We start from the raw sequence: 24,851 nt of genomic DNA, 5'->3' as shown, positions 1-24,851 counted from the left end.
AAATAAATGTTTAAAAAAATGTTTCTTTCCTAGCAGCCACCAGCTGCTCATAGAGCCTTGGAGAGTGTTTTCTTTTGATTGAGACAGAGTCTTTTTGTATATCCCAGGTTGGTCTTGAACTCACTGTGTAGCATAACAATCTTCCTGTCTCTGAAGCTAAAATCATTGATTAGGTTTTTGTGAAACAAAAGTGGACAGAAGTCTGGAGATTCAGGAAGGTGTCTGCTGCTGAGCAGGGCCCACGGCTGAGAGAAAGGCCAGGAGTCTTACTCCAGCTTCTCTCACAGCCTCAGTGCTGACTGGGGAAGAGTTCGTCAGCGAGGTGGACACCCTCTGAATGTGTCCTGTAGGATTTGCTGAGTACATTGTCAGGCAGAGCACTGGGCTACCCTTTGCCATTTCTCCAATTCAGCCCGCTCCATTTCCTACACAGTTTTTTCTCCTGTGCTGGGGCTTGCATTTAGGACTGTAAGTACTCTAAGGCTGAGCCCCAGAGTCATGCTGGAGGGTTCAAGGCAAACACTCTACCACCAAACACCAGCACCCCCTCACTGCCCCCAGCAGTGGGGCTCTACCACTGAGCCACGCCCCCAGCCCCTCCCTGGGGGATTCTAGGCAGGGGCTCTACCACTGAGCCACACCCCAGCCCCTCACTGGGGGATTCTAGGCAGGGACTCTACCACTGAGCCACACTCCAACCCCTCACTGGGGGATTCTAGGCAGGGGCTCTACCACTGAGCCACGCCCCCAGCCTCTCCCTGGGGGATTCTAGGCAGGGGCTCTACCACTGAGCCACACCCCCAGCACATTCACATTTGGCTTTGTACAATCTAGGACACATCACATGCTTATCCTGGAGTTCATTTTACAGGTAAAAATAACCGACCCACTGACTAACTTGTAGCTTGCCTGTGGTCATACTGTCATTTGGTTGCAATATTGGGAGTCTGAACATTTCTGAAGTCCCCTGCCTTGTAGCCCATAGACAGGAACCAGGTGGGCAGCAAATGGCCCTCAGGGATCCTCAGTTGTGCACACCCTGTACTCCAGGCCAGGCCAGAGCTTCCAGGGGGCAGAGTTCATGAAATCTCCTTTACTTAGCCTATCTTCTAATGGTGCATTGGGACAAGCCCTCCCCTTCGTCCCCATCCAGTTGCAGTGTGAGATGCACCCTCCCTTACTGTCACTCAGGCAAATGCTCACATGTGGGCCCCAGGCCGGTCCTCCCGGGTCAGTACGCCTTCCTTCTCCATCAGCATCTGCCGGAAGGTCCCGACCTTCTGCCGGATCTCCTCCTCTGAGTACCTGTGGGGAGGAGGGAGCATAAGGATTTCACGGCCACCTCAGGTCTCTCCTCAGGGCACTTCGCCTGCTCTCCAGCCCTCGCACACTCCAGTGGCGTCTACTTTTCGTAGGTTTTTATTCTATCTCAATGAACCCTCTCCTTCCCCCTCCCTTCCCGCTCCCCCCACGCCTCTCTGCCCCCTCCTCTTCTCCCCTCCCCAAGCCTCTCCACCCACCTTCTGCTTTCATTCAGTACTCTCCTTTCCCTTCCTTCCCCTCCCTTTCTTCCTCCCTCCCCTCCTTCTTCTCTCTCTTTATTTAATTTATAACTACACTGTCACTGTCCTCAGACACACCAGAAGAGGGCATCAGATCTCATTGTGGACAGTTGTGAGCTACCATGTGGTTGCTGGGAATTGAACTTAGGACCTCTGCAAGAGCAGTCAGTGCTTGTAACCACTGAGCCATCTCTCCAGCCCCCGCCCCTTCTCTTCTTAATTCTGTTTATTATTAAGCTCATCGTACAAACTGTAAAAAGTTTTAATTCTTACTTGATGGATACACGTTTTGTCTGTATGTTTATCTGTGGACCACATGTGTGCCTGGTACCCAAGGAAGCCAGAACAAAGCAAGAGATCTCCTGTAACTGGAGTCACAGATAACCACAACCACAGTGAGTGATGACTGAGCCACAGTGTGAGTGCTGAGAATCGAATCTGGGTCATCCGGAAGAACAGATGATGGTGCTCTTAACCACTGAGCCATCTCTCCAAACTCCTTCTTTTTTAAACAGAGTCTTGCTACGTAGCCCAGGCTAGCCTGTAATTCATTTGTAATGCAGGTCTCTACCTTTTAGTACTCCTGCCCAGGGTCTCAGTGCTGGACTCAAGGCTGCCACTCACGACTGTGCACTCACAATTCATGCCTGATGTGTCTGTGGCTGTTAGTGAGTGGGTCTTGGGTCATGACCTCCAGGGTTTTCATTCTTTAGAATGGGAGATAAAGTGAGAGAATAGAAATGGGGGAGGGGAGTGGGTGGGCAGGGGAGTGGGGGTGGGTGGATATGGGGGACTTTTGGTATAGCATTGGAAATGAAAATGAGCTAAATACCTAATAAAAAATGGAAAAAAAAGAAATGGGGGAGGGGGAGAGTAGGGGAGGCGGGAGGGGTCTTCTCTTGCTTTGCCTTCTGCTCAGGACCCACTACCTATTCCTACAGCAGGCACAGCCTTCAACCACTCAGCCTGTCCATGGAAACGGTATACCTGTCCCTCTCTTGTTTCTTATTGATCTTTTCCCCAATGAACACTTTATAGAAGATTAATTTAGCTTTCAAACTTTGTTTGTTTGTTTGTTTGTCAAGACAATGTTTCTCTTTGTAGCCCTGGATGTCTTGGAATGTGCTCTGTAGACCAGGCTAGCCTTGAACTCAGAGATCCACCTGCTTCTGCCTCCCATGTGCTGAAATCAAAGGTGTGCACCACCACCCTATAGCATTCAAAAGTTGTTTTTAAAGCAAAAACCCAAACAAACATGTCCTTTATTTATGTGGGGTTTTTATAAAGGGGTAGAATATAGGGTCTTGTACATGTTAGGCAAAGGTGAATTACCACTCAGCCAAGAACCCAGCCTCTTACTGGGTGATTTTCGACAGGCAGTTTACCTCCAAACTACAGTCTCAGCCTTTGAGTACATCTTTTGACCCATAAACTTCTAGGATCACCTTGTAGTGATCCAAGGGTGAACACAAAGACTTGACACATTGTGTATTGACAGAAGGGAGGACACCCTACCATGGAGGGTGTCACCAACTATGTTTCCATAGTAACCTGCATCTTCTGGATCTTGGCAGTGGTCCTTTCTTTAGTAATTATGTTAGCTTGTCTGTGGCTCTGTACTACTTCAAAGTTACTTAGAGCTGAAGTTTCTCTGCCTCTCCCTCCCCCTCCCCCTCTCCTCCTCCTCCCCCTCCCCCTCCTCCTCTCCCTCCCCTCCCCCTCCTCCTCTCCCTCCCCCTCCCCCTCTCCCCATCTCCTCCTCCCCCTCCCCTCCCCCCCCTCTTTCTCTCTCTCTCTCTCTCTCTCTCTCTCTCTCTCTCTCTCTCGTCCTCTCTGGGTTCAGTTCCCGGAACCTGATAGTCTGTCTGCCATATTGTGGCATCCCCACCCCCAATTTCTTTAAAAATGTTTAGAGAGCTGGAGAAATGGCTCAGCAGTTAAGAGCCCTGGCTGTTCTTCCAGAGGCCCTGAGTTCAAGTCCCGACAACCACATGGTGTCTCACAACCATCTGTCATAGGATCTGATGCCCTCTTCTGGGTGTGTGTGAAGACAAAGAACTCATATACATAAAAAAATAAATCTTTAAAAATTAAAATGTTGGGCTGGAGAGATGGCTCAGCAGTTAAGAGCATCAACTGCTCTTCCAGAGGTCCTGAGTTCAATTCCCAGCAACCACATGGTGGCTCACAACCATCTGTAATGGGATCTGATGCCTCTTCTGGTGTGTCTGAAGAGAGCAACGGTATACTCATATACATAAAATAAATAAATCTTTAAAAAAAAATTAAAATGTTTATGTTTCTTATTTTTAAAATGTATGTATGTTTTTTTTTAAGATTTATTTATTATTATATGTAAGTACACTGTAGCTGTCTTCAGACACTCCAGAAGAGGGAGTCGGATCTCATTACAGATGGTTGTGAGCCACCATGTGGTTGCTGGGATTTGAACTCTGGACCTTTGGAAAAGCAGTCGGGTGCTCTTACCCACTGAGCCATCTCACCAGCCCATGTATGTGTGTTTTAATGTATACGTGCAGGTGCTCACGGAGGCCAGAAGAAGGCATTAGACCCTTTGTAGCTGGAGCTTTTCTAAGTCCTCTGAAGTGGGGGCTCTTAACTCTCTTTTCATGTCTTGAGCAGCAAGTGCTGTTTTTTTGTTTTGTTCTGTTCTGTTTTGTTTTGTTTGTGAGACAGGGTAGTTTACTAGATAGCTCTGGAGTCCTGGAACTCACTTTGTAGACCAGGCTGGCCTTGAACTCACAGAGATCCACCTGCCTCTGCCTCCTGTGTGCTGGGATCATCCGCTGGGTCTTTGTTTTTGAGACAGGTTATCACATAGTCTGGGTTGACCTCAAACTGGCCGTGTAGTCAAGAATGACCTCAAGTTCCCAATCTGTGTGCTTCTCCCTCTGTGACACTGAGATTGTAGAGAAACGGAATCCAGGGCTTTAGGCGCACTAGATGATGCTAAACCTCATCCCCAGCCCAAGGCCTGGGTTTTAGTGAAACTTGAAGTGTCTCCTATGATAGGGGTCAAGGGCTCTCTCTGGAGCCTATAGATCCTAGGCAGGCTCCCGTATTCAGGCCTGTGTCCATTGGGAGTGTTGATGTCTCACTAAATTCACTTAGCACTAAACAATTTTAAAAGTTTATTTTAATTTATTCATTTATTTTTGGCCAGGCATAGTTGCCTTTAATCCCAGCACTCAAAAGGAAGAGCTGGGGAATCTCATAGTTTGAGGCCAGTCTGGTCTACATAGCAAAGTTCCAGGTTAGTAAATTATTATTTATTTAATGTGTATGCATGCATGCATGCATGCATGCATGCGTGTTTGTGCATGTGTGTGTCTGTGTGTGTGTGCGTGCACGCACACGTGTGACTGAGGACATGAGTGACTTCTGAGCCCAGGACCATCCATCTCAGTGACTAGATTAAGGGAAAACCACAGTTTAAAGGTCATGGAGACTTTGCAGGAAGCCTGGTTACTTAGAAAAACCCCTGCGTTTTCTTCCCTGACTAGCTCGGCATCTCTATCCATTTTATAGATTGTGGAAACTGAGGCCTTGAGTTGTCATTTAAGTTTATTCATCTTTATGCTTTCAACACTGGGTGTGTGCATCCGGGCATGGGGCATGTATCCCTGTGGCTTCTGTGAGTCCAGACCCTGCTTCCTTGCTGGATTAGGCTGCTGCTTCCCAGGACCCTTCAGACTCAGCACCAGGCTCCAAACGAGGCACCCAGCTCTCCCTGAACACTTCAACCCTATTCCAACCCTGCCCTCGCTCGGCCCAACCTTTTTCTGACTCAGCCAAGGTCAGGACTGCAGGCTAGGCTCAACGTTCAATCAGCCTCATCAGAAGCGGCACCTGCCACAGGCTGGATCAGGCCCTGGCCACATTCCAATTTTTCTTCTAGATCCACTCACCATGCCAGGCCAATCTCCCTGCTCAGTCCAGGTCTCGACCACGCCCCCACCCTGTTGCACCAATATCCATTACGTACAGGTCAGGTTCTCTCAATCAGAACAGTCGCGCTCCAACAGCTCCCCCAACCCCCGTTGGTGTACCAAACTCCAGAGTGCAACCCAAGCTCATGCCCATCGCAGTCCTGGCTCCACCCACCCCGTCCTCACCCCACGTTGCTCTGCCACACAAAGTCTCTGGGCACAGCTCTACCACTGCCAAGTTCTCAGACAAATAGCCTCGCACTCCTCCCGGAAGTAAAGCTTGACCATTCTCTGTCTAGGCGCCCCTCTGGAGAGTTTAGCTACACCCCTACTCCGCCATTCCTCCCCATGTCTCCATACTTACATCCACACTCTTGCTCTGGCTTTATCCTACCTTACTCCTGCCAGACACTATGCCTAGCCCCGCCCCTTCCTCTGCACCCAGCCTCCGTGCATGCTGGACCGCTGCTTAGACTGGCTGTGCCCATTACAACCACATAACAACCATACCCCCTGTCGGGCCCCGCCCTTGCCCACTTCTCCAAGCACAAAGCACATCCCAACCACGCCCCTATTCTAACTTCTCCTCACCGAGTACTCCTTCTCTGGTCTCGCCCCGCCCCATTCTGCTCTGATTCCCGCTACTATATCCAACCACTCTCCGGTCTGTCTCTGCCCTGCCACGCTGCACCAAGTCCCGAAGCGTAACCACCGCCCTACCACTCCTTGCCTTAGCCACGCCCCACCATGCTCACCACGCCCTAGCCCCGCCTCTGACAGTTCCAGCGCCAAGTGCTGAACAGTTTGATCTCGCCCCACCCACATCTCCTTTGGCCCCACCCCTCCCGCCACGCCCTACTCACCCCTGCTCCTCCATCATCTCCTGCAACTCCATGCACTTGAGCTCCACGCGCCGCTTGCGTTCGTGGTCCAGGATCTCCCGGTGCGCGCGCTTCACCAAGCCGGGCTCGGCGGCGCGCAGCTCCTCCTCCGCGCGCGGCCAAGACCCGGACGAGGCGCCGGGCTGCGGGAAGCCATTAGCAGCATCCGGTGGAGCTGGCATGCCGGTAGCCCCGTTGTTCACGGTGGAGGACATGACACAGGTCCTGCGGGACAGATAAATCACAAGGTGGGGTGGTCACTCACCTCTCGGCCATTGGCTAAGCTCTTTCTCTGTGACTTAATCCTGAAGGTTTAGGGCCCACTCGCGGCTCTAATCCGCTTGTTCTCACGCTGTAGAGGGAGGGGCGAGTACCATCACTTAAGGACGTGAATGTAATTCACACCAGTCTTCCCCCATCTGTACAGTGGGTGGGTGCAGGCCAGATCTTTGTATTTTGTTTTTCCTTCACTTTTTTTTTTCCCCTCTTAGACAAGGTTTCCTAGCCCAGCCTGGCCTCCAACTCACTGCGTAGTCAAGTGTGACCTTAAACTTCTGATCCTCCTGCCTCAGTCTCCTAAATGTTGGAGCTTACAAGCATGCACCATCAGACCCTGTTTATGCAGTACTGGCGATGGAACCCCAGGCTTTGTGCATGCTAGGCAAGCACTCTACCCGCTCTGCTCCAGCCCCTCCAGTCCCGAATGCCTAAGAGAAAATCTTCTATGAAGCTAGTGACATGGCCCAAAGGCTTTGTAAAGGCATTTGCCACCGAGCCTGGCTAGAGTTCAAAGCTCAGAACACAAACACCCACACACAAACACACCACACCACACACACACACCACACACCACACACACACTACACATACCATACACACATACACACACACACCACATACACCACACCACACATACCACACACACACACCACACACACACACACCACACACACACACACACACACACACACACACACACACACGTGTGATAGAAGTAGAGAACCAACTCTTGCAAATTGTCCCCTGACCTCTGCATACTGGAACTATGGCACATGCACACACAACCCAATAAATAAATGAGCAACAAACGATTTTTTTGTTTTTGTCTTTTTTTTTTTTGATTGCTTGTTTGTTTTGTTTTATTTTTATCAAGACAGGGGTTCTCTGTGCAGCCCTGGCTGCCCTGCAACTCTCTCTGTGGACCAGGCTGGCTTCCAACTCAGAGATCTGCCACCTCTCCCTCCTGAGTGCTGGGATTAAAGGCATGCACCACCATGCCTATCGAGCCTATTAATTTAAATTTTTAAAAATCCGATTTTCTGGTGCTGGGATAGAACCCAGGACTTCATAAATGACAGGCAGTCTACCACTGAGTTACAGCTTTAGCCTTATTTTTTTTTTTAAGATACTGCTGGGTATGCAGTGACTTATGACTTTGGTCCTAGCACTTGGGAGGCAGAAACAGGCAGATCTCTGAGTTGGAGGCCAGCTTAATCTACAGAGAGTTCTAGGACAGCCAGGGCTACACAAAGAGAAACTCCGTGTTGGAAAAACAAAACCAAAAACAACTAAAATAAAAAGATATTAAGAACTTATTTTCTTTTAGGTGTGAAAGTTTTGCCTGCATGTATGTATGTTCACCACATGTGTGCTTGGTGCCCGAGTTGGTCAGAAGAGGATATCAGATCCTCTGGAACTAGGTTTGTGGGGAGTTGTGAGCCATCATCTGGGAATCGAACTTGGGTCCTCTGCAAGAGCAACAGACAGGTTCTCCTGACCACTGAACCATCTCTCCAGTCCAGCTTCAGCTGTTTTGTTTGCTTGCAGTGTTGGTATTCGAACCCAGGACCTGCCAGGTAAGTGCTTAACATCTTGGCTGCATCTCCAGCCACCGGGCTCACTTTGAACCAGCCATAGCCCAGGGCCCTGTTCTGACTCTGGTCAGTATACTTCTAATTTCCAGTCTGCGTCTAAGGCAACCCTGCAGGAATGGGCATTTCTCCAGTTTCATTCTCTTCCCACTCTGGGTGTACTTTCAGTCTTTTCTGCATCTGGCTAACTCTCCCAAAGCTAATATTGCAGGAGGTAGTTTCAATAGGAGCACCTCTCCTTTGTTCTGGAAATACTGCTCCCAAGGTCTGCCCAAGGTGACATGGAAAATTAGCTTTCCAGAAAGCCATGTCCTCTTGTGTGCTAGGGGTAGGGCAGAGGCATCTTTTGGAGGCAATAAGTAGAACACACACACACACACACACACACACACACACACTCGACCTCTATCTTAACAGAGGGAACCGCCTCCTAAGCTATTTCCGGGTCCTTTCTCCAAGGCTCTGCTAGTTGCTAAGCAACTGAAGGTCTCATTCTCAGGGTGTGGGATGCAAAGGATAGAGGGAAGGGTTGGGCATGTATAGATTGGAGCCATCTCAGTAACACTCTTTCCTCTCGCCTCTCTGGGGATGGAATCCAGGGCTTTGCACATGCCAGGCAAGCACTGAGCTATCTAAGCTATAACCTCAGCCCAGTTGACTTTCTAAAAAAATGGCCCGGCCAGATATCTCACCAATAGGGTTCTAGACCAGGCTCCTCTACTCTTTGCTGTTTGACCCTGAGGATATTACTGCCCATCTCTGAGTCTCTGATTCCCAACTGTGGCTAGGAACACCATCCACATTCCTTGTGATGGGTGAATTCCTGGGGACTTACAGAAGGGAGTTACTTGGAATGGTTAGTTTTCATTGTCAATTTGACATAATCTAAAATCCCCCCCCCCCACCCGGGAAAGCAGCCTCAGTAAAGGGCTGTCTGGTTTGAGCTGGCCCGTAGGCATGTCTGTTGGGGGTTATTTTGATTACATTAATTGAAGTGGGAAAGCCCTGTCCACTGTGGGAGGCATCATTTCCTAGGAAGGGAATCCCAAACTGTTTAAGGGTGGACAGTGTGAGCTGAGCACTGCATGTATGCTTTAATTCATTGCTCTCTGCTCTTGGCTGTGAATATGATATAACTAGTTACTGCAAGTCCCTAACATATGCCTTCCCTGCAGCAAATAGGATAGATTGTAACATTGATTTGTGAGCCAAATGAACCCTTGACCTCTTGAGTTAAGAGTAATGCTTTTTTTTTTTTTTTTTTTTGGACAGGTCCTCACTATCAAGCTCCGAGCTGGACCTGGCTATGTAGACCAGGCTGGCCTCAAATAGACAGAGATCTGACAGCCTGAGTGCTGGGATTAAAGGCCATGTGCCACAACTTCTGGCCCTTGTCAGTGTATTTTATTACAGCAACAAGAAATGAAGACCCTACCCTAAGTCATCCTTCTTCCTCCCTAACCTAGACAATTTCCCACCTCTGCCCATGGAACAGCCCCGAACCTCAAACTCAGTCCTCCTCAGAGTCACACACACATATACACATACACACACAAACACACATACATAGAAACAACACATATACACATATATACACACACACAACACACACACACATATATATACACACACCCCAAACACACATTCACACATATATACACACACATAAACACACCACACACACATACATCACATCTACACACACACACACACTCACCCACTCATCCTCACATACACCACACATATATACATACACACACACACACATATACTCACACACACACACACACAATTTTGATCCCTCACCTCTCTCCTCACTGTGGTTCCTATTCATCCACTTATTCTCTTCAGGTGACATCATCTCCATCCCCCATCTCAGGTGACATCATCTCTATCCCCCATCTTGCCAGGTCTCCCTGACTTCAGCCCCCATCTTCCATGAATAACCTGAGATATCCGCCCTGGCCACATAGGCCACCTCATGTCTTGGGTTAGACCCAAATAACCTGTTATGGTAGCATATCACTGTGGCACAACCTTGCCGTCATGGTCCAGCCACATATATCTTCCCTCTCTCTTAACTCCAGGCCCGGCAACTTGCAGCTCACACTCCCATAATGCTCTTTGTTTTTTGAGATGGAGTCTTACTCCATAGTCCACACTGATCTTGAACTACCACATCTCCCAGGTTGGCCACCAATTCATTTTCCCCTACCCTCAGCCTCCTGGGTGCTACAGTTTCAGGTTTTAGCCACCACGGCTAGCTTCCAGGATGCTCTCGCTACAGACTCCTGGTCAACACTCACAGGCACCATCAATTTAGAGACGCCTTTCCTTATCCTGAAGGCTGGTGCCACCCTTTCTAAGCTCTTGTCACTTGCTGTTGTCACTGTGGACTTACAAGCCTAGGGCAGCCTTGGAGCTTCTGAATCTTGCTATCAGTCAAGTGCCTACATAAATGGAGCTCAATGAACAGGACTGGAGCAAATCAAAGACCATTACAAAGGGTGGGTGGGGTAGGAATACGTGGCACAGCCAGTCCTGCTGCCTGCACACTCTCCTTGTTCTGTCTTCTTAGTTTCCTTGTGCAGGGAATGGAATTCAGGGTTCTTCACATGCTTGGCAAGCTGTCTACCACTGAGCCACACCCCGGCCCCTCCCTGGGGGATTCTAGGCAGGGGCTCTACCACTGAGCCACACCCCCGGGCCCTCCTTGGGAGATTCTAGGCAGGGGCTCTACCACTGAGCCACGCCCCCAGCCCCTCACTGGGGGATTCTAGGCAGGGGCTCTACCACTGAGCCACACCCCCGGCCCCTCCCTAGGGTTTTCTAGACAGGTGCTCTATCACTGAGCCACACCCCCAGCCCTCATTGGGGGATTTTAGGCAGAGGCTCTACTACAGAGTCATGCCCCCAGACACTCACAGGCAGATTTTGGGAAAACACTCTACCACTGAGCTACACTGCCATCTTGAAATTTCATCTCTTGCCACATTCTGTTCTAAATCAGCCCCCAGCCTCCAACTCCCCTATTTGGTCATTGTTCAGGTAGTTCAACTGGGTTCTGTTCTCTTCTTTTCCACCCAAGGAGCTTCTATTTATCCTTTGGAGCCCAGCCCAAATGTTACGTGGAAATCTTGATCTAGGTTGGAAGTTTGAATCACCCCCCTGCAGTTTTGACACACCTGATATGGCATTGGGACACTGTAATTCAGTATGTTTGTGTCTGGCTAGCATTCCTAGCTTGTAACTGAGGGAGCACTGCCCTAGCTTCTCAGAGCAGATCCCATACTCACAATGCAGTAGGGGCCTGAAAGCCATAGAAACGTTTGAGACTTCAGCCCCTGGAACCTATCTTATGTCGTCTCTTTTTGAGATGCTTGAAATAGTCTTGCTCTGTAGTCCTAATGGATCTGAAATTCTATATGTAATCAGGGTTGGCTAACTTCCACCGCTCAGTCCTGCCTGCCTCAGTCTCCCAAGTGCTGGGATTACAGGCAAGCATCATGGCACCTGACTGATGGACATATTCATCTCCTCTTGCCCCATAGAGTCTCCTGTAGCCCAGACTCGCCCTTAAAATCAAGGGTAACCGAGGGTGACTTTGAACTTCAACAGTCCCGATCCTAAAATCTAAAACATGCATCTTTTTTTGGGGGGGGGGAGGGGGAGGGTAGTCAACATGACCTTCATACCTAGGATCATGTGACAGACTGCAGAATCAACACAGAGACACTAAAGATACTCTTTAGAATCACCTACACGACTCGCCAGATGACTCAGCGGGCAAAGGTGCTGGCCGCCAAGGCAGATGCTCTTGACTTTGAGCCTTGGAACGCACTCGGTGGGAGGAGAGAGCCTCCAGGGCTCACAACTTATTCTCTGACCTCCACAGGTACTCAGTGGCTTGTGTGCATGGGCACGGGCACAAATTAAATTAATTTAAAATGGAGAATAATCTATGGACTGTGTGCATAAGGTGTACATAAAACATAATTAGCTGGGCATGGTGGTACCTATCTGTAATCCCAGTGTGGGTACGTGTGTGTGTGTGTGTGTGTGTGTGTGTGTGTGTGTGTGGCTAAGACAGAAAGGTTGTGAGTTCGAGGCCAGTTTAGACTACATAAGCATATAAGACTACATGGTTTGCCTCAAAAAAGCAAGCACTCTATTAACTGAGCTTGGTGATAGAGTACTTCCTTTGTAGACACAACTGAGTTAGATTTCCTGAAGTCAGATAAAATAGGTGTATTAGTGTGTACTTCACTTCCTGGGGAAGGTGGAAACAGGTGGATATCTGGAATTCACTGGCCTACTTGATAAGCTCCAGGTCACAACAGCAGCAGCAACAACAGCAACAATAACAAACAACAATCAGTCAAAAACAAAGAAACAAACCCCCAAACCAAAGTGGACAGTGCCTAAGAAATAACACAAAGGTCACATGTGGCTTCCATACACATGTACACACACACACACACACACACAGACTCTCTCTCTTCCTAAGTCTTGGATTCAGCAGTTAAGAGCACTGACTGCTTTTCCAGAGGTCCCGAGTTCAATTCCCAGCAATTATGTGGTGGCTCATAACCATCTGTAATGAGATCTGATGCCCTCTTCTGGTGTGTCTGAAAACAGCTACAGTGTACTCACATACATAAAATAAATAAATCTCAAAAAAAATTGATAGGTTGGGATAAAGCTCAGTGGTAGATGCCTACATAGTCTGCATAAGGCCCTGAGTTCAATTCTCACATACACAAAATTCTAAAATCTGGAAAAATATAATTGAAATTGGAAACACTTCTGGCCCCTAGCGTTTTTTTAAATAAAGGATTTGTACCCTGTCCTTTGATCTACGATAACTGTTTGATTCACCTGTACTCAAATTAGATGTAGGTACCTAGTGGAGGACCACAGTGCTCTGTCCTTCCGAACCACGTGCTTGCTTAATGAGTGGATGATCTAGTGGCCTGAAGATCAGATTCACAGAGGACACAGTCTGGAGGAGCTTATGAATATAGTCACAGCCCCAAGTGTCTAAACAGATGGAAACAAAAGAATGAATGTAGAAAGGTAGAAAAGGGATTTTGAGAAACAGAAACGGCACATGTTGAATCTGGGTCCCCAAACTAACAGTCTAAAGTTGGGTTGGGTTAGACCGCGTTTAGAAAGAATATATTTAGGGAGCATTGAGGGATTTTCAATGACCACACACCCGGTTTAAGTCAATATGACGAAGAGGCTGCCAGAAGTCCAAGCAATCTTTAGCTACATCGACGAAAATATGATCCTGGGAGGGAGGGAGAGTGGAAGATACAGGTGGCTAGACACCCTGTCTCCGAGCATTTGAGAGATCGAAGAGGATTCAGGTCACACCTGGCTGAGGCTTCTGCTAAGAGCTGTGAAATGTTGTCAGACTTGGCAAATAAAAACATGGGCTCCCTAGTTAAGTGATATTTGAATTTCATGAAGTTCGTATTTGGGACAGGCTTCTAAAAATTATTCGAGGTTTCTCTGAAGTTCAGATCTAATTGGGTGTCCTATATTTTATATGTCAATCGACCTGCGATGTATCACAGATTCAAATCTCTGAAGGTGAGATTATTATTATTCCCTAGGTGACTCAGTTTTGTTTTCTCTCTCCGTCTCTTTCTGTCTCTGTGTCTCTCTGTGTCTCTCTGTACCCACCCCTGTCTGTCTGTCTCCAGAGCCTCACTATGTAGCCAAGCATAGCCGGAAACCAACTCTCTCTCTCTCTCTCCCCCCCTCTCTCAGATGTATTTATTTATTTTATGTATATGAGTACACCATTGCTCTCTTCAGACACACCAGAAGAAGGCATCAGATCTCATTACAGATGGTTGTGAGCCACCATGTGGTTGCTGGGAATTGAACTCAGGACCTCTGGAAGAGCAGTCAGTGCTCTTAACTACTGAGCCATCTCTCCAGTTCCCTGAAACTCTCTTTTCACAACCATCTGTAACGAGATCTGACTCCCTCTTCTGGAGTGTCTGAAGACAGCTACAGTGTACTTACATATAATAAATAAATAAATCTTAAAAAAAAAAAAAAACTTTGAGACAGAGTCTCACGTGCCCAGGTTGTCTTGCGATCATCAGTGTTCTTCCTGGGTATCTATGGGGTTGGTCTAAGCTTGGATGTGCAATCTTTCTGCTTCAGACTCCAGAGCACAGAGACTCCATGCACCCTGCCTCTTCATCTGTAAGACGGGGCTTAATAGAAATCCTGCCTCTTGAAGAGGTTATGAAGAGTGAAGACACTGATGTATGTACAATTTCTGTTCCAGCCACATGATGGGCACCTACAGTCCCAGCATGTGCGAGGCTGAGGCAGTAAGATCGTGAGTTCAAGTCCAGCCTGTGCTATGCTATAGAGTGAGTTCCAGGATAGTCTGGACTACAGTAGAGTGAGACCTTGTCTGCCTCTGTCTCAAAATCAGCAAGCATGCAAACACACACATGCACACACACACACACGCACACACACACACACACACACACACACACACACACACACACACACACATTGCTGGTGATGATGCAGGTCAGCACACATAAAACCCAGCACTGCATAAATGGATTGTGCTGTCTGTCACAAACCTGTAATTTCAGCACTCAGGAGGATCAACGGTTCAATTCCATCCTCAGCTACATAGGGAGATTGGGGTCATCTTGGGCTACATGAAGTCCTGACTTAAGGAAAAGAGAAAGAAGAGAAAGTGGTGGCAGCGGGGGCTGGGGAAGGTTGTGGAGACCCCATGGTAAGCGGCCAGAGCTAGAAGCCTGGAGGAGCTGGTGTCTCCGGCGGTGAGAGGGTTACAGCGGCTTCCTCCAGACCTCCTTGGAGTCTCTGGGGAACTGCAGAGCTGCTGTGTTACCCAACACTCCAAAAGATGCTGCTGCAGCTGGGAGAGAAAGACACCAAACAGCTTCCTTTCAATTATTCAGTGGCTGGAGTTCCTGGGGCCCCGGCTGGAGCCAGAGGAAAATCTTGGCAGAAGCAGCATCTTGCAATAGGGCTGGAGAGACCTGGGCTAGAGCCTTGGGGGAGAGAGAGGCAGCCTGGCTTGTGCGAGTGCTGGTACCTCAGTGCTGTGCCTCTGTAACAAGCTTTAGGGTCCCTTCTCCTGTGCTTTCCTGTTCAGTCCAGAGCTCTCTGTCCAACCACCAGGGCCTGGGCCAGGGCTTGGCTTGCCCCCTCCTCTGCAGCCTCAGTCTATGCTGTTGAACAGAAGTGAGGATGTTGACCCAAAGCAGGCAGGCAGAGAAGGCAAACATGTGCAGCCCAGGAGGAAAGCACAGGCTGCTTTGGTAGCGTGTGGGTTTGGGCAACCTGTCCAGCCTCAGGCTAGCGTCCATCTTTCCTGGCCTTTTCTGTTCCTTGAGTCTGGAACGCCTGACCCCTCCATTCATTCTGCCAGAATGACAAGTGCCACCTTCAGCGGCTCCCTAAAGTGTGTCCTCCTGGGGGAGGTGGTTCTGGGGTCACCTTAGCATTCTGTACTTTTTCCGCTATGTTCTGTCTCTGGCTGAGTAACAGGTTTGTTTATTTGTTTGTTTGCTTATTGTCTCATGGAGCCCAAGCTGGCCTTGAACTCCTGTAGCCAGAGATGACTTTGAACTCCTGACTCTTCTGACTTTAGCTCCTGAGCTCTGGGATTACAAGCACTAATCAACATGGCCAGTGTCTTCAGTGCTCAAGGTCAAGCCCAGGGCTTTGTGCGCTCGACCAGCTAAGCCCTATCCCCAGCCATATTTTTGAGATAGTGTCTTACCAGGTAGCCCTGGATTCCCTAGAACTCACTCCGTGGACCAGGCTGGCCTCAGACCTCACAGAACTCCACCAGCCTCTGCCTCTCAAATAGGAGGAGGACTAGATGTGTGTGCCACCACACCTAACTTCCCATACTGGACTAGACTTGTGATTCTTCTGTCTTAGCCTCTCGTGTGCTAGGATTACAGACACGCTCCAATCCCCGGCCTGCCAGTGGTCTCTCTGAGAGTAGTTGAGTTCATCTATCTTCCTGTCCTTAGTGTCTGTCTGGGGTGGGCTGTCACACCGGGCAGCCATCTGTGACCAGCTCAGCACTGGGATGTGGAGGTAGGAGGATCTATAGTTCAATGTCACCTTTGGCTACACAGTGAGTTCAAGACCTGCCTGTGTTGCATGAGACCTTGTGTCAAAATAAACAAGAGGGGCAAAAATCCAATCTCGGGCAGGGGAATGGCTCAGTGGGTAAAGCTGCTTGCCTCCAAGCCTCAAGACCTAAGATTTACATAGTTGGGGGAGAGAACTGACCCCCACACTGTCTTCTCACTGCCACATGTTTGTGCCATGGTACACACTCAATAAACAAACAACCAACTGTAATACGCGCAGCTTGCCTGTGTTTGTAATATACAGCTAGCCCGTGTTTGTAGTGGTGGGGCTCACTTCTTCTATCTCACTACTGTCATCTTCAGGGACTTCAGTGGAAGTTGTCCTTGCTCCCAACATCCAGTCTGTTTCCCTTTGACATTTGTGTAAACTCCATGGCCATCTCTTCCCAAGGCCTGATGTCAGCCTAGTTTCTGAATGAGATGGGAATGTCTTGTCTTCTAGCCAAGCACCAACCCCATCCTAGGGTTTCCAACTTGAATTCCCAGATCAAAGCCTGCACGGCAGGTTCCTGGAGCTGAGGGGGCCTCTGCTCTGTGCGTGTTAAGGAGGAGCTGCAGTCTGGGCCAAATAGCCCAGATGACATCTGTGCAGACTCCTGAGGTCCAGAGCTGACTATGCAGAGCTTTGTATGGGACAGACCCCACAAGCCAGGAGTTCAGACTAGCAATGTCAACCAAGGACGGCAGGCACCCTGCTCTCTAGGCTTAGAGACTCTGGGATAGACCAGAACAGGCAATACTGGCTCTCAAACATTATACAAAGCAAATCAGTAAACAGCTATTAAAGCCAGAGTTGAGGGTTTAGGATGTGCCTCGGGCAGTATGGCGCTTGCCCAGCTTGCACAAAGCCCCGGCTTCTGCCTCCAACACTGCCTAACTTCAGAGTGATGAAGTACACTTGTAATCCCAGCACTTGGGGGTGCAGGCAGGAGGGTCAGAAGTTCAAGGTCATTCTCAGTGGGCAGGCAAGAAGACTTAGCAGGCAAAGACGTTTGCTGCCAAACCTGATGACCTGAGTTTGGTCCCCAGAACCCACACATGGTACAAAGGAGAGAGATAGCTCTCCTCCTCTGACCTCCACATGTAGGCTGGGCTGTGGCATGTGCACAAACACACATGTACATGTGTGCACACGCATGCATGACATAATAAATACATGTAAAATCATCTTTACCAACAAAAAGTCATCTTCAGTTATAAATAAGGCCAGCATGGAGAAATGAGCACCTAGCTCAAAAATAAAATAAAATAAAATAAAATAAAATAAAATAAAATAAAATAAGGCTGGAGAGACGGGTTAGTTGGCAAAGTTTATGGCAAGCAGTAGGACTTGGGTTCAAGCCTCAGTTTGTTCTTTAAAAGTCAAGTGTGGAGCCGGGCACTGGAGGCACATGCCTGTAATCCCAGCATTTGGCAGGGGCATGTGGATCTCTGTGAGTTTGAGGCCAGCCTGGTCTACAGAGTGAGTTCCAGGACAGCCAGGGCTACACAGAGAAACCCTGTCTTGGGGTTACGGGTGGAGGGGGGTGGTGGGGGGGAGTAAGGTGTGGAGCTGGACTAGTGGCTCAGATGTTAACAGCATTTCCTTTTCTTCCCGAGGGCCAGAGTTCTGCTCCCAGCCGCTGTACCTGTAACTCCAGGGCCAGAGTACCCAGGGCCTCCAAGTCTCTTGTATCTTCTGGCCTCCAAAGGCATCCACACACAACCAAACACACACCCATACGTTCACACAATAACATTTAAAAAAATATCTTAAAAAGAAAAGCTGGACGTGGCTGCTGGGCAGTGGTGGTGCACACCTTTGGTCCCAGCACTCAGGAGGCAGAGGGAGGGAGATCCACGAATCTAGGCCTGGTCTACAGAGTGAGTTCCAAGACACTCAGGGCTACACAGAGAAACCCTGTCTTGAGAAACAAAACAAAACAAAACAAAACAACACAACACAACACAAAACAAACAAAATGCTGGACAAGGTAGTGTGCATTTGTAATCCCTGGTACCTTTTGACCAGCTAGCCAGGGTCAGCGAGACACTGTCTTTAAAAATAAAATGGATGCCATTTGAGGAACAAAACTTAAGGCCCTATAAACTGGATCAGCTAGTGCACAAATGCACACACACACACACACACACACCTACCTGCACACACCACACTTGCGGATGCTATGCACACATACCTGCACATACCATATACATATATATGAAGATAACACACACATACACGCAAAACAATGAACAAATAAATAAAAGTTGGCAACTCAGAAGCTATGATAGGAGAGGTGAGTACTGGCCAGGCAGCTGCTCTCTCCCACTGGGGAGAGTGTTGGTGGGGTCTGGGGCAGATGCCTCCTCTACCCACACAACCTCATTATGGAAAATTCCCTCTATTGACTTGACTCTAATCAGGCAGTCTGCCCTGGGCATCCCCCTCAGGTTCCTGCTGGGCCAGCTGAGATCAAAGAGAGAGTCAAAGAGAGTCTGGGCTGGGGGCTGTAGCGTAGCCTGCCAGCCTTTCCCATCGATCCAGATGTGCCTGTCGTTGCTAGGCAACAGCCTCCAGTCTCTTCTGGTCCTTCCTCCCCCGGGGGCTGCAAGATTGGGCAGTAAAGGGAGTGAGAGACAGAAAGAGAAACCATGCTCACTCCCTTGTTTTTCCTTTCCACACTAAAATCTCTGTTATCAAGCCTGGAGTCTATTTTCCTGCTGGGGAAACACTCCTGTATCGGGAACTCCGCCCTCTCACCAAATGGATCCCTTTATCTTACCACACATCTACATGCATCTCTGGTATACTAAAAATCCACACATCCAGTGCACTAAAGAGGAGCGTAGTCTCCTAGGAAGAAAGACCAGAGACTCACCAGGAAGGTCAGAAGAGGGGAGGGGAACTCCTAAGGGATCAGCAGGGAAACTCAAGGCAAGACTCAAGGCTCATGCAGGGGCCGGCACACACATCTGTATTCCCAGCACTTGTGACATGGAGGGAGGAATGCCAAGCCTGGGATGTCAATAAGGCAAAACCCAGAGAGAACTCATGGAAGTAAGGCCACGGTTCCTGAGTCCCAGTTTCTGCGTTGAACTTGGATCTGATGTGGGAGTCATTTGATTTAGGGAGAATGTCTCTAAACACAAATCCACACTCACATTTTTGAGTGGGTTGGTATTTTTCTTTCTTTCTTTCTTAAAACGTAGGATGCATTTCATAGTAATTTTTCCTGTTGTTGTTTCAAGTGCTGTAATCTAAAACAGTAAGTCATGTTTTTTCAACAGGCGTTGAAATGTACTGCGGGCTTGCGGGGCTGAAATTGATGAAATAATGCAAGCCAGTCCCTGTCATCTCAGCTTTGCTGTTCTGCATGTGTCATCAGCCTGTCCTGCTGATCGTTCCTGGGGTTTTTTCTTTTGGTTTTTTGAGACAGGGTTTCTCTGTGTAGCCCTGTCTCCCCTGGTACTCGCTCGCTCTGTGTATGAGGCTGGCCTCGGAACTCAGAGATCTGCCTGCCTCTGCCTCTTGAGTGCTGGGATTAAAGGTGTCTGCCACCACTGCCCAGCGATTACTTTTTCACTTTTCCCGGTTTAGAAAAGTTGACTGTGTGTGCCACGCCCTAGCAGTTGTTATATGACAACCTACTTATATTACAGCATATTTAGAATTTGGTCCTTTTCAGGAGGACTTCCCTTGTAAGTGGAGGAAGGAAGATATTTCTCTTCCTGTTGGCCCCTCTTTATTTTTCTTTGGCATGTGTGTTCAAGTGAAGGTTTGCCAGTGGAGGCCAGAGATCAACCCAGGCATCACTCCTCAGGAACCATCCATCCTGGTTTTTGAGACCCACAGTTCATCAATTAAGCGAGGTTGACTGGCCAGTGACCTCCCCAGGGTTCCCCCTGTCTCGATCCCTCCAGCGCTGGGTTTACAGTTGTGCCCTACCATGCTCAGCTTTGGGCATCAAAATTAGATTCACGCATGTGCAGCAAGCACTTTACAACAGACCCGTTTCCCCAAACCTGCCTTCCCCCTTGATTCCTTCCAAATCTTTTCTTTCTTGGAGACACTGCCTCCCCCTGCAGCCCAGCCTGGCCTCCAGCTGTGCAGCCCAGAAGCTCATCAAACTCGTGATTCTCCTGCCTCAGCCTCCTAACCACTATGTCCAGTTGTCAGATCTTTTTTTTTTTAATTAATTTATTTATTTTGTTTTATCTGAGGCTGGAGGACAATTTTAATATGGTTTTGAGCGAAAATGAAAAGCACAACAGGGCAGGCTGGCTCACAGCTCACCAGCTGCTGGGCTGGGCTGGGGCTGGAGAAGAGGAAGAGTCAAGAAAGCAAGCTGCCACGGCAGACACGTGGCTGTCAAGTGACAACCTGAAGGACTTAGTTCTGCCCTTCCACTATGTAGGTTCCCGGGGGCTTGAACTTAGGCTTGGTGACAAGCTCTTTTAACCACTGAGCCATCTCGACAGCCCCCAACCCTTCTCGTAATGTATCCGAGGGAGAAGAAGAGGAACTTAGGCACTTAACAGCTCAGCGCGGTAGACAGAAAGGCTCTGTCCCACTCTGACCCAGGGTGGCTCCTGGAAGCCCTTGGTCCTGGCCCTGCCAGCCGCTTGCTCTATCTCAGCCCTACAGTATGGTGCCCTTCTGAGACCTCTGCCCAGTACCTGATGCACACACTTCAACTCTGAGAGGCACGGCTTTCCAGGGTCCTTGACAAATGGTAACCAATTAATGTCAATTAATCTGATTATCCTAAATCGTTAATTAAGCAGTTAATTAGCAACATCATTGACAATAACCCATGGATCCCTCAGGGATGACAAGTGGGGCTATGAAGGAGGCTCTCAATTCTCTAGGAGGGAAGGGGTGAGTCTCTTGGTGTTGCACCAGGAACGATGGAGACTCTTGCCTTCCCATGTATGCCTGTCTATGTATTTTTCTTGCTTTGCCATCAGCACAGAATCCACTCCTGCCATGAGCTCTGTCTAGTAGACCCTGGTCAGGGTGAAAAGGGTGATATGAGCTGGATTTGTTAGCACAGGTCTGTCATCCCCAGAGGACCAATTACTTGAGGCTTATCTGGGCAACTTAGTGAGACTGTTTCCAAATAAAAGCAAAAATAAGGTGGCAGGGGTGGGGGTCGGGCATATAGCTCAGTGATAGAGCTTTTGCTTAGAATCCTTAGTGAGGGTCTGGACATGTTACTGGAGCTATATCATCTGCTTTGCGTGCATAAGGTCCTGGGGTCAATCCCTAGTAGAGGGGACCTCTGTAGGAGAGAGGCCAGGACAGGAAGGGAAACTGTGTCCATCTGAGAGGCTGCTCTAAGGTCCCAGAGCTCCTCCACATGCTGCCTCCTCCTTCCCAGACCACAGCTTGTCACCTTCACCAAGGCCATGGAACCCTCAAGCTGCACAGCACTTCTGGATGGGAACAACCAACTTTCAGGACCCTTGGAAGATGAGGGAATGAACACCCTTAGGCCAACCTCTGCAGCATGGGGACCTTTGACAACACAGGGCACAGGCCCTTGCCCTTAAATAGCAACAAGTCCCGAGAACCTGGGAACAGGGAAACCCAACCCACTGTGGTTGTATCTATCACTCCTGATCCCACTCCAAAGGATGCTGTGAGGATGAGAAGGATGGGTGAAGTCAAGCTGCAAAGCCTGGTACCCGGGAGATGCTGAACAGGGAGCCAAGAGGAGAGAGAATAGAGTGTGTCAGGGGCTGAGCAAGGAGCCTCAATGACACACAGGAGACAGGTTGGCTTGACACACCTCAGAGAAGCTGTCTGAGCAGAATGTGGTGATGAAGGAGGAGGAGGGGGAGGAGGAGAAGGAGGAGGAGGGGGAGGAGGAGAAGGAGGAGGAGGAGAGGCATTTTAGGCAGAAAGGACCACATATGCAAGAACGAGTCACTCACTGGTCTTCAACTCCATGCAAAAAAGAACTTGTTTTTACGATGCTAGGGATGGAATCCAAGGCCCGGTGAACGCTAGACAGGAGCTCACTGCTGAGCCACAGTCCGGGCTTTTTAATTTTTATTTCGAGACAAGGTTCAGGCTGGTCTTGAACTCTCCATCCTTCTACCTCACTTGCCTAAGTTCTGGAATCATTCCGTTTCGGTTTTCTTTTGCCTTAGTTTTCTGGTTCTGGAAACCTGGCCAGGGATGGGCTCTGCTGGATGAGGTGCTACCACTGAGATCCACGTCTGCGTCCCTCCTCTCCCGTCTGCGTCCCTCCTCTCCCGTCTGCGTCCCTCCTCTCCCGTGTCCTGCCATCTGCGTGACCCTCGCACCTCACATTCAAGATTCTCCATTCAGATTGGGTCCTGGGAATTTTCTTATCACAGATTCGTCTCGAAACACACAGGAAGGCATGCTGCATCATGGGATCTCACTGTGGGGAATTTGTATGTCCTGGGGTGGCCCCTGGTCACGTGACCCGTGTCCTGAAAACACCTCATCGCCCTCCCAGTCTCCATCTGTCTGAACCACCCTTGCCTGTCTTCAAACAGTTCTGTCTGCTGGGTCCCGCTGGGAGCATCCCTGGTGTGCTAAGCTGCCTTCCTGAGAAAGATGGAGACTCACATCCTCACCTGGCAAAGTCCCCACAGGCTGCCTTGTGTCTCTTCCTGAGTCCCAATTTCCTTGGCCCTGGTTTTTCTTCAGTTCTCTTCCTCCTTCAGGAGTGAGCTTCGTTCTGGCAGACCTGCATGGATTTTGTGAGGTCCATCTGGGATGCTGGCTCTAAAGTCCCCCTGCCAGGCACCCCAATTTTGCACCAGAGCCCTGGCCCACTTTCAGACAAGCTAAGCATCTAAGCCACATGGCCTGCAGAAACATTACCAAGTCTAGGCAAAAAGGATACTTTGTATTTGCGGTGTTGGTGTGCCTCCCGCCTGGGTGCAGGCTAGACAAGCAAGCATCCTTCCAGCCAGCTATGCCCAGCCTCTCTCTGGGGGATTTTAAGCGAGCTTCCTGCTGAGGAGGGCTTCAGTGCCATCATGGTTCTAAATCTTCTTTTATCCAATGTCCAGCATGGGACTGAGTATGGCATCGATTATGAAACTTCTGAGTCAAGTCAAGGCACCAGGTTGGCCTGGGGAGATGGCCCAAGGGTTAAAAGCACTGGGTGTTCTTCCAGAGGTCCTGAGTCCAATTCCCACCAACCACATGGTGACTCACAACTACCTATAATGGGATCTGACGCCCTCTTCTGGCATGAACCATATATACACACAGAATACTCATACATATATACATTTTAAAAAATTATTAAAAGAAAAAGAAAGGCACCAAGCAAAGGTGCGGCAAGTGACGGATGCAGGTCAGAATGAGCGTTTCTGCTGTCAGATGCTCCAGAGAAAGGGGGTGGAGCAAGGAAAAGCTCGGAAAGGCAGTGGAGAGCAAAGTGTGTCTGCCCACACCTGTAATCCACCACTTGGGAGGCAGAGGTAGGGCGATCAGGAGTTCAAGGGCAGCCTTGGCTATGTATCAAATTCAAGAGCAGTGTAGGATATAGGAGACCTTGTCTTCAAAACAACAAACAAACAAAACCATAAAAATAAAAATACCGAGTTGGTAAAGAGCTCATCGGGCAAAGGCACGCACTGCCCAACTTAGTAACCTGAGTCCTCGGGACCCAACTTCTGAGTGCCGCTGCCCTCTGCTCTCCACTGGGGACCTGAACACAATAAACGAAAAAAAAAAACAAAACCCAAGCAAACAAAAAAATAAAAACAAAGCAAAACCAGACAACATGAATGGATTGGATGGCTCAGTCAGCAAAGCGCTCGCCAGGCAAGCTGGAGGATGAGCTCAAGCCCCAGACCCCTGGATTTTTTTCCCCCCAAAGAAAGCGTGCTTATAACTCCAGTGCTAGGAAGTAGAAACAAGCAGATCCCTGGGGCTTCCTACCCAGCCAACCTACTTGGCAAGCTGCAAGCCAGAGAGAGACCCTGTCTATTAATAAGTAAATAGCCAAATAAGTATGACAATGCCTGCCATTTCCTCTGCCTTTGTATGTGCGTGCACATCTGCACATGCACACACAGATACACACATTCATTCACATGCATACATGTGTGCACACTTGTAAGCACGAGAACACACACACACACACGTATGTGTGCACTCCCCCCCCCCCCACATACTCATAAAGAACCAAGAGAGGCATTCTACAGAGGACACTGAGAGTGTGAATAGGACCAGATGATGGGAGGGGGCAGGGCTGACCATCAGCAGGACCAGCTGAGTGTCCCAGCTTCCATCTCTCCCAGGAGACTTCCAGTGCCTTTCTGGGTGGCTCAGCTACTCGTCCAGTCCTGAGGCTCACTCTGCTAACCAGGAGTCTTTGTTGGGTGCTAAGGGGTATGCTACCAGCTGGGGATAGGCTGAAGGCTCTAC

General features: G+C 49.1%; 1 protein-coding gene across 5 annotated transcripts in view; it reads right to left on the bottom strand.

Moving 5' to 3' along the window:
* Positions 1-24,851, bottom strand: part of Srrm3 (serine/arginine repetitive matrix 3) — a 67,914-nt gene that overhangs the window by 33,116 nt on the left and 9,947 nt on the right. For 3 of the 5 annotated variants that reach the window (XM_011240902.2, XM_006504475.4, XM_006504471.1), the window contains exons 2-3: positions 6,376-6,618; positions 1,204-1,305 (exon numbers count right to left, since the gene is read on the bottom strand). In XM_011240902.2, coding sequence (XP_011239204.1) covers positions 1,204-1,305; positions 6,376-6,608 — 335 coding nt within the window. In that variant the 5' untranslated portion in view covers positions 6,609-6,618. Of the gene's footprint in view, positions 1-1,203; positions 1,306-6,375; positions 6,619-23,041; positions 23,553-24,851 lie in introns of those variants that run through there. The other 2 variants (XM_006504472.2, NM_021403.3) reach the window with 2 other exon arrangements.

Source organism: Mus musculus, chromosome 5, assembly GCF_000001635.26.
Source record: "Mus musculus strain C57BL/6J chromosome 5, GRCm38.p6 C57BL/6J".
Classification (NCBI taxonomy): domain Eukaryota; kingdom Metazoa; phylum Chordata; class Mammalia; order Rodentia; family Muridae; genus Mus; species Mus musculus.
This window is presented reverse-complemented; position numbering and strand designations above follow the sequence as displayed.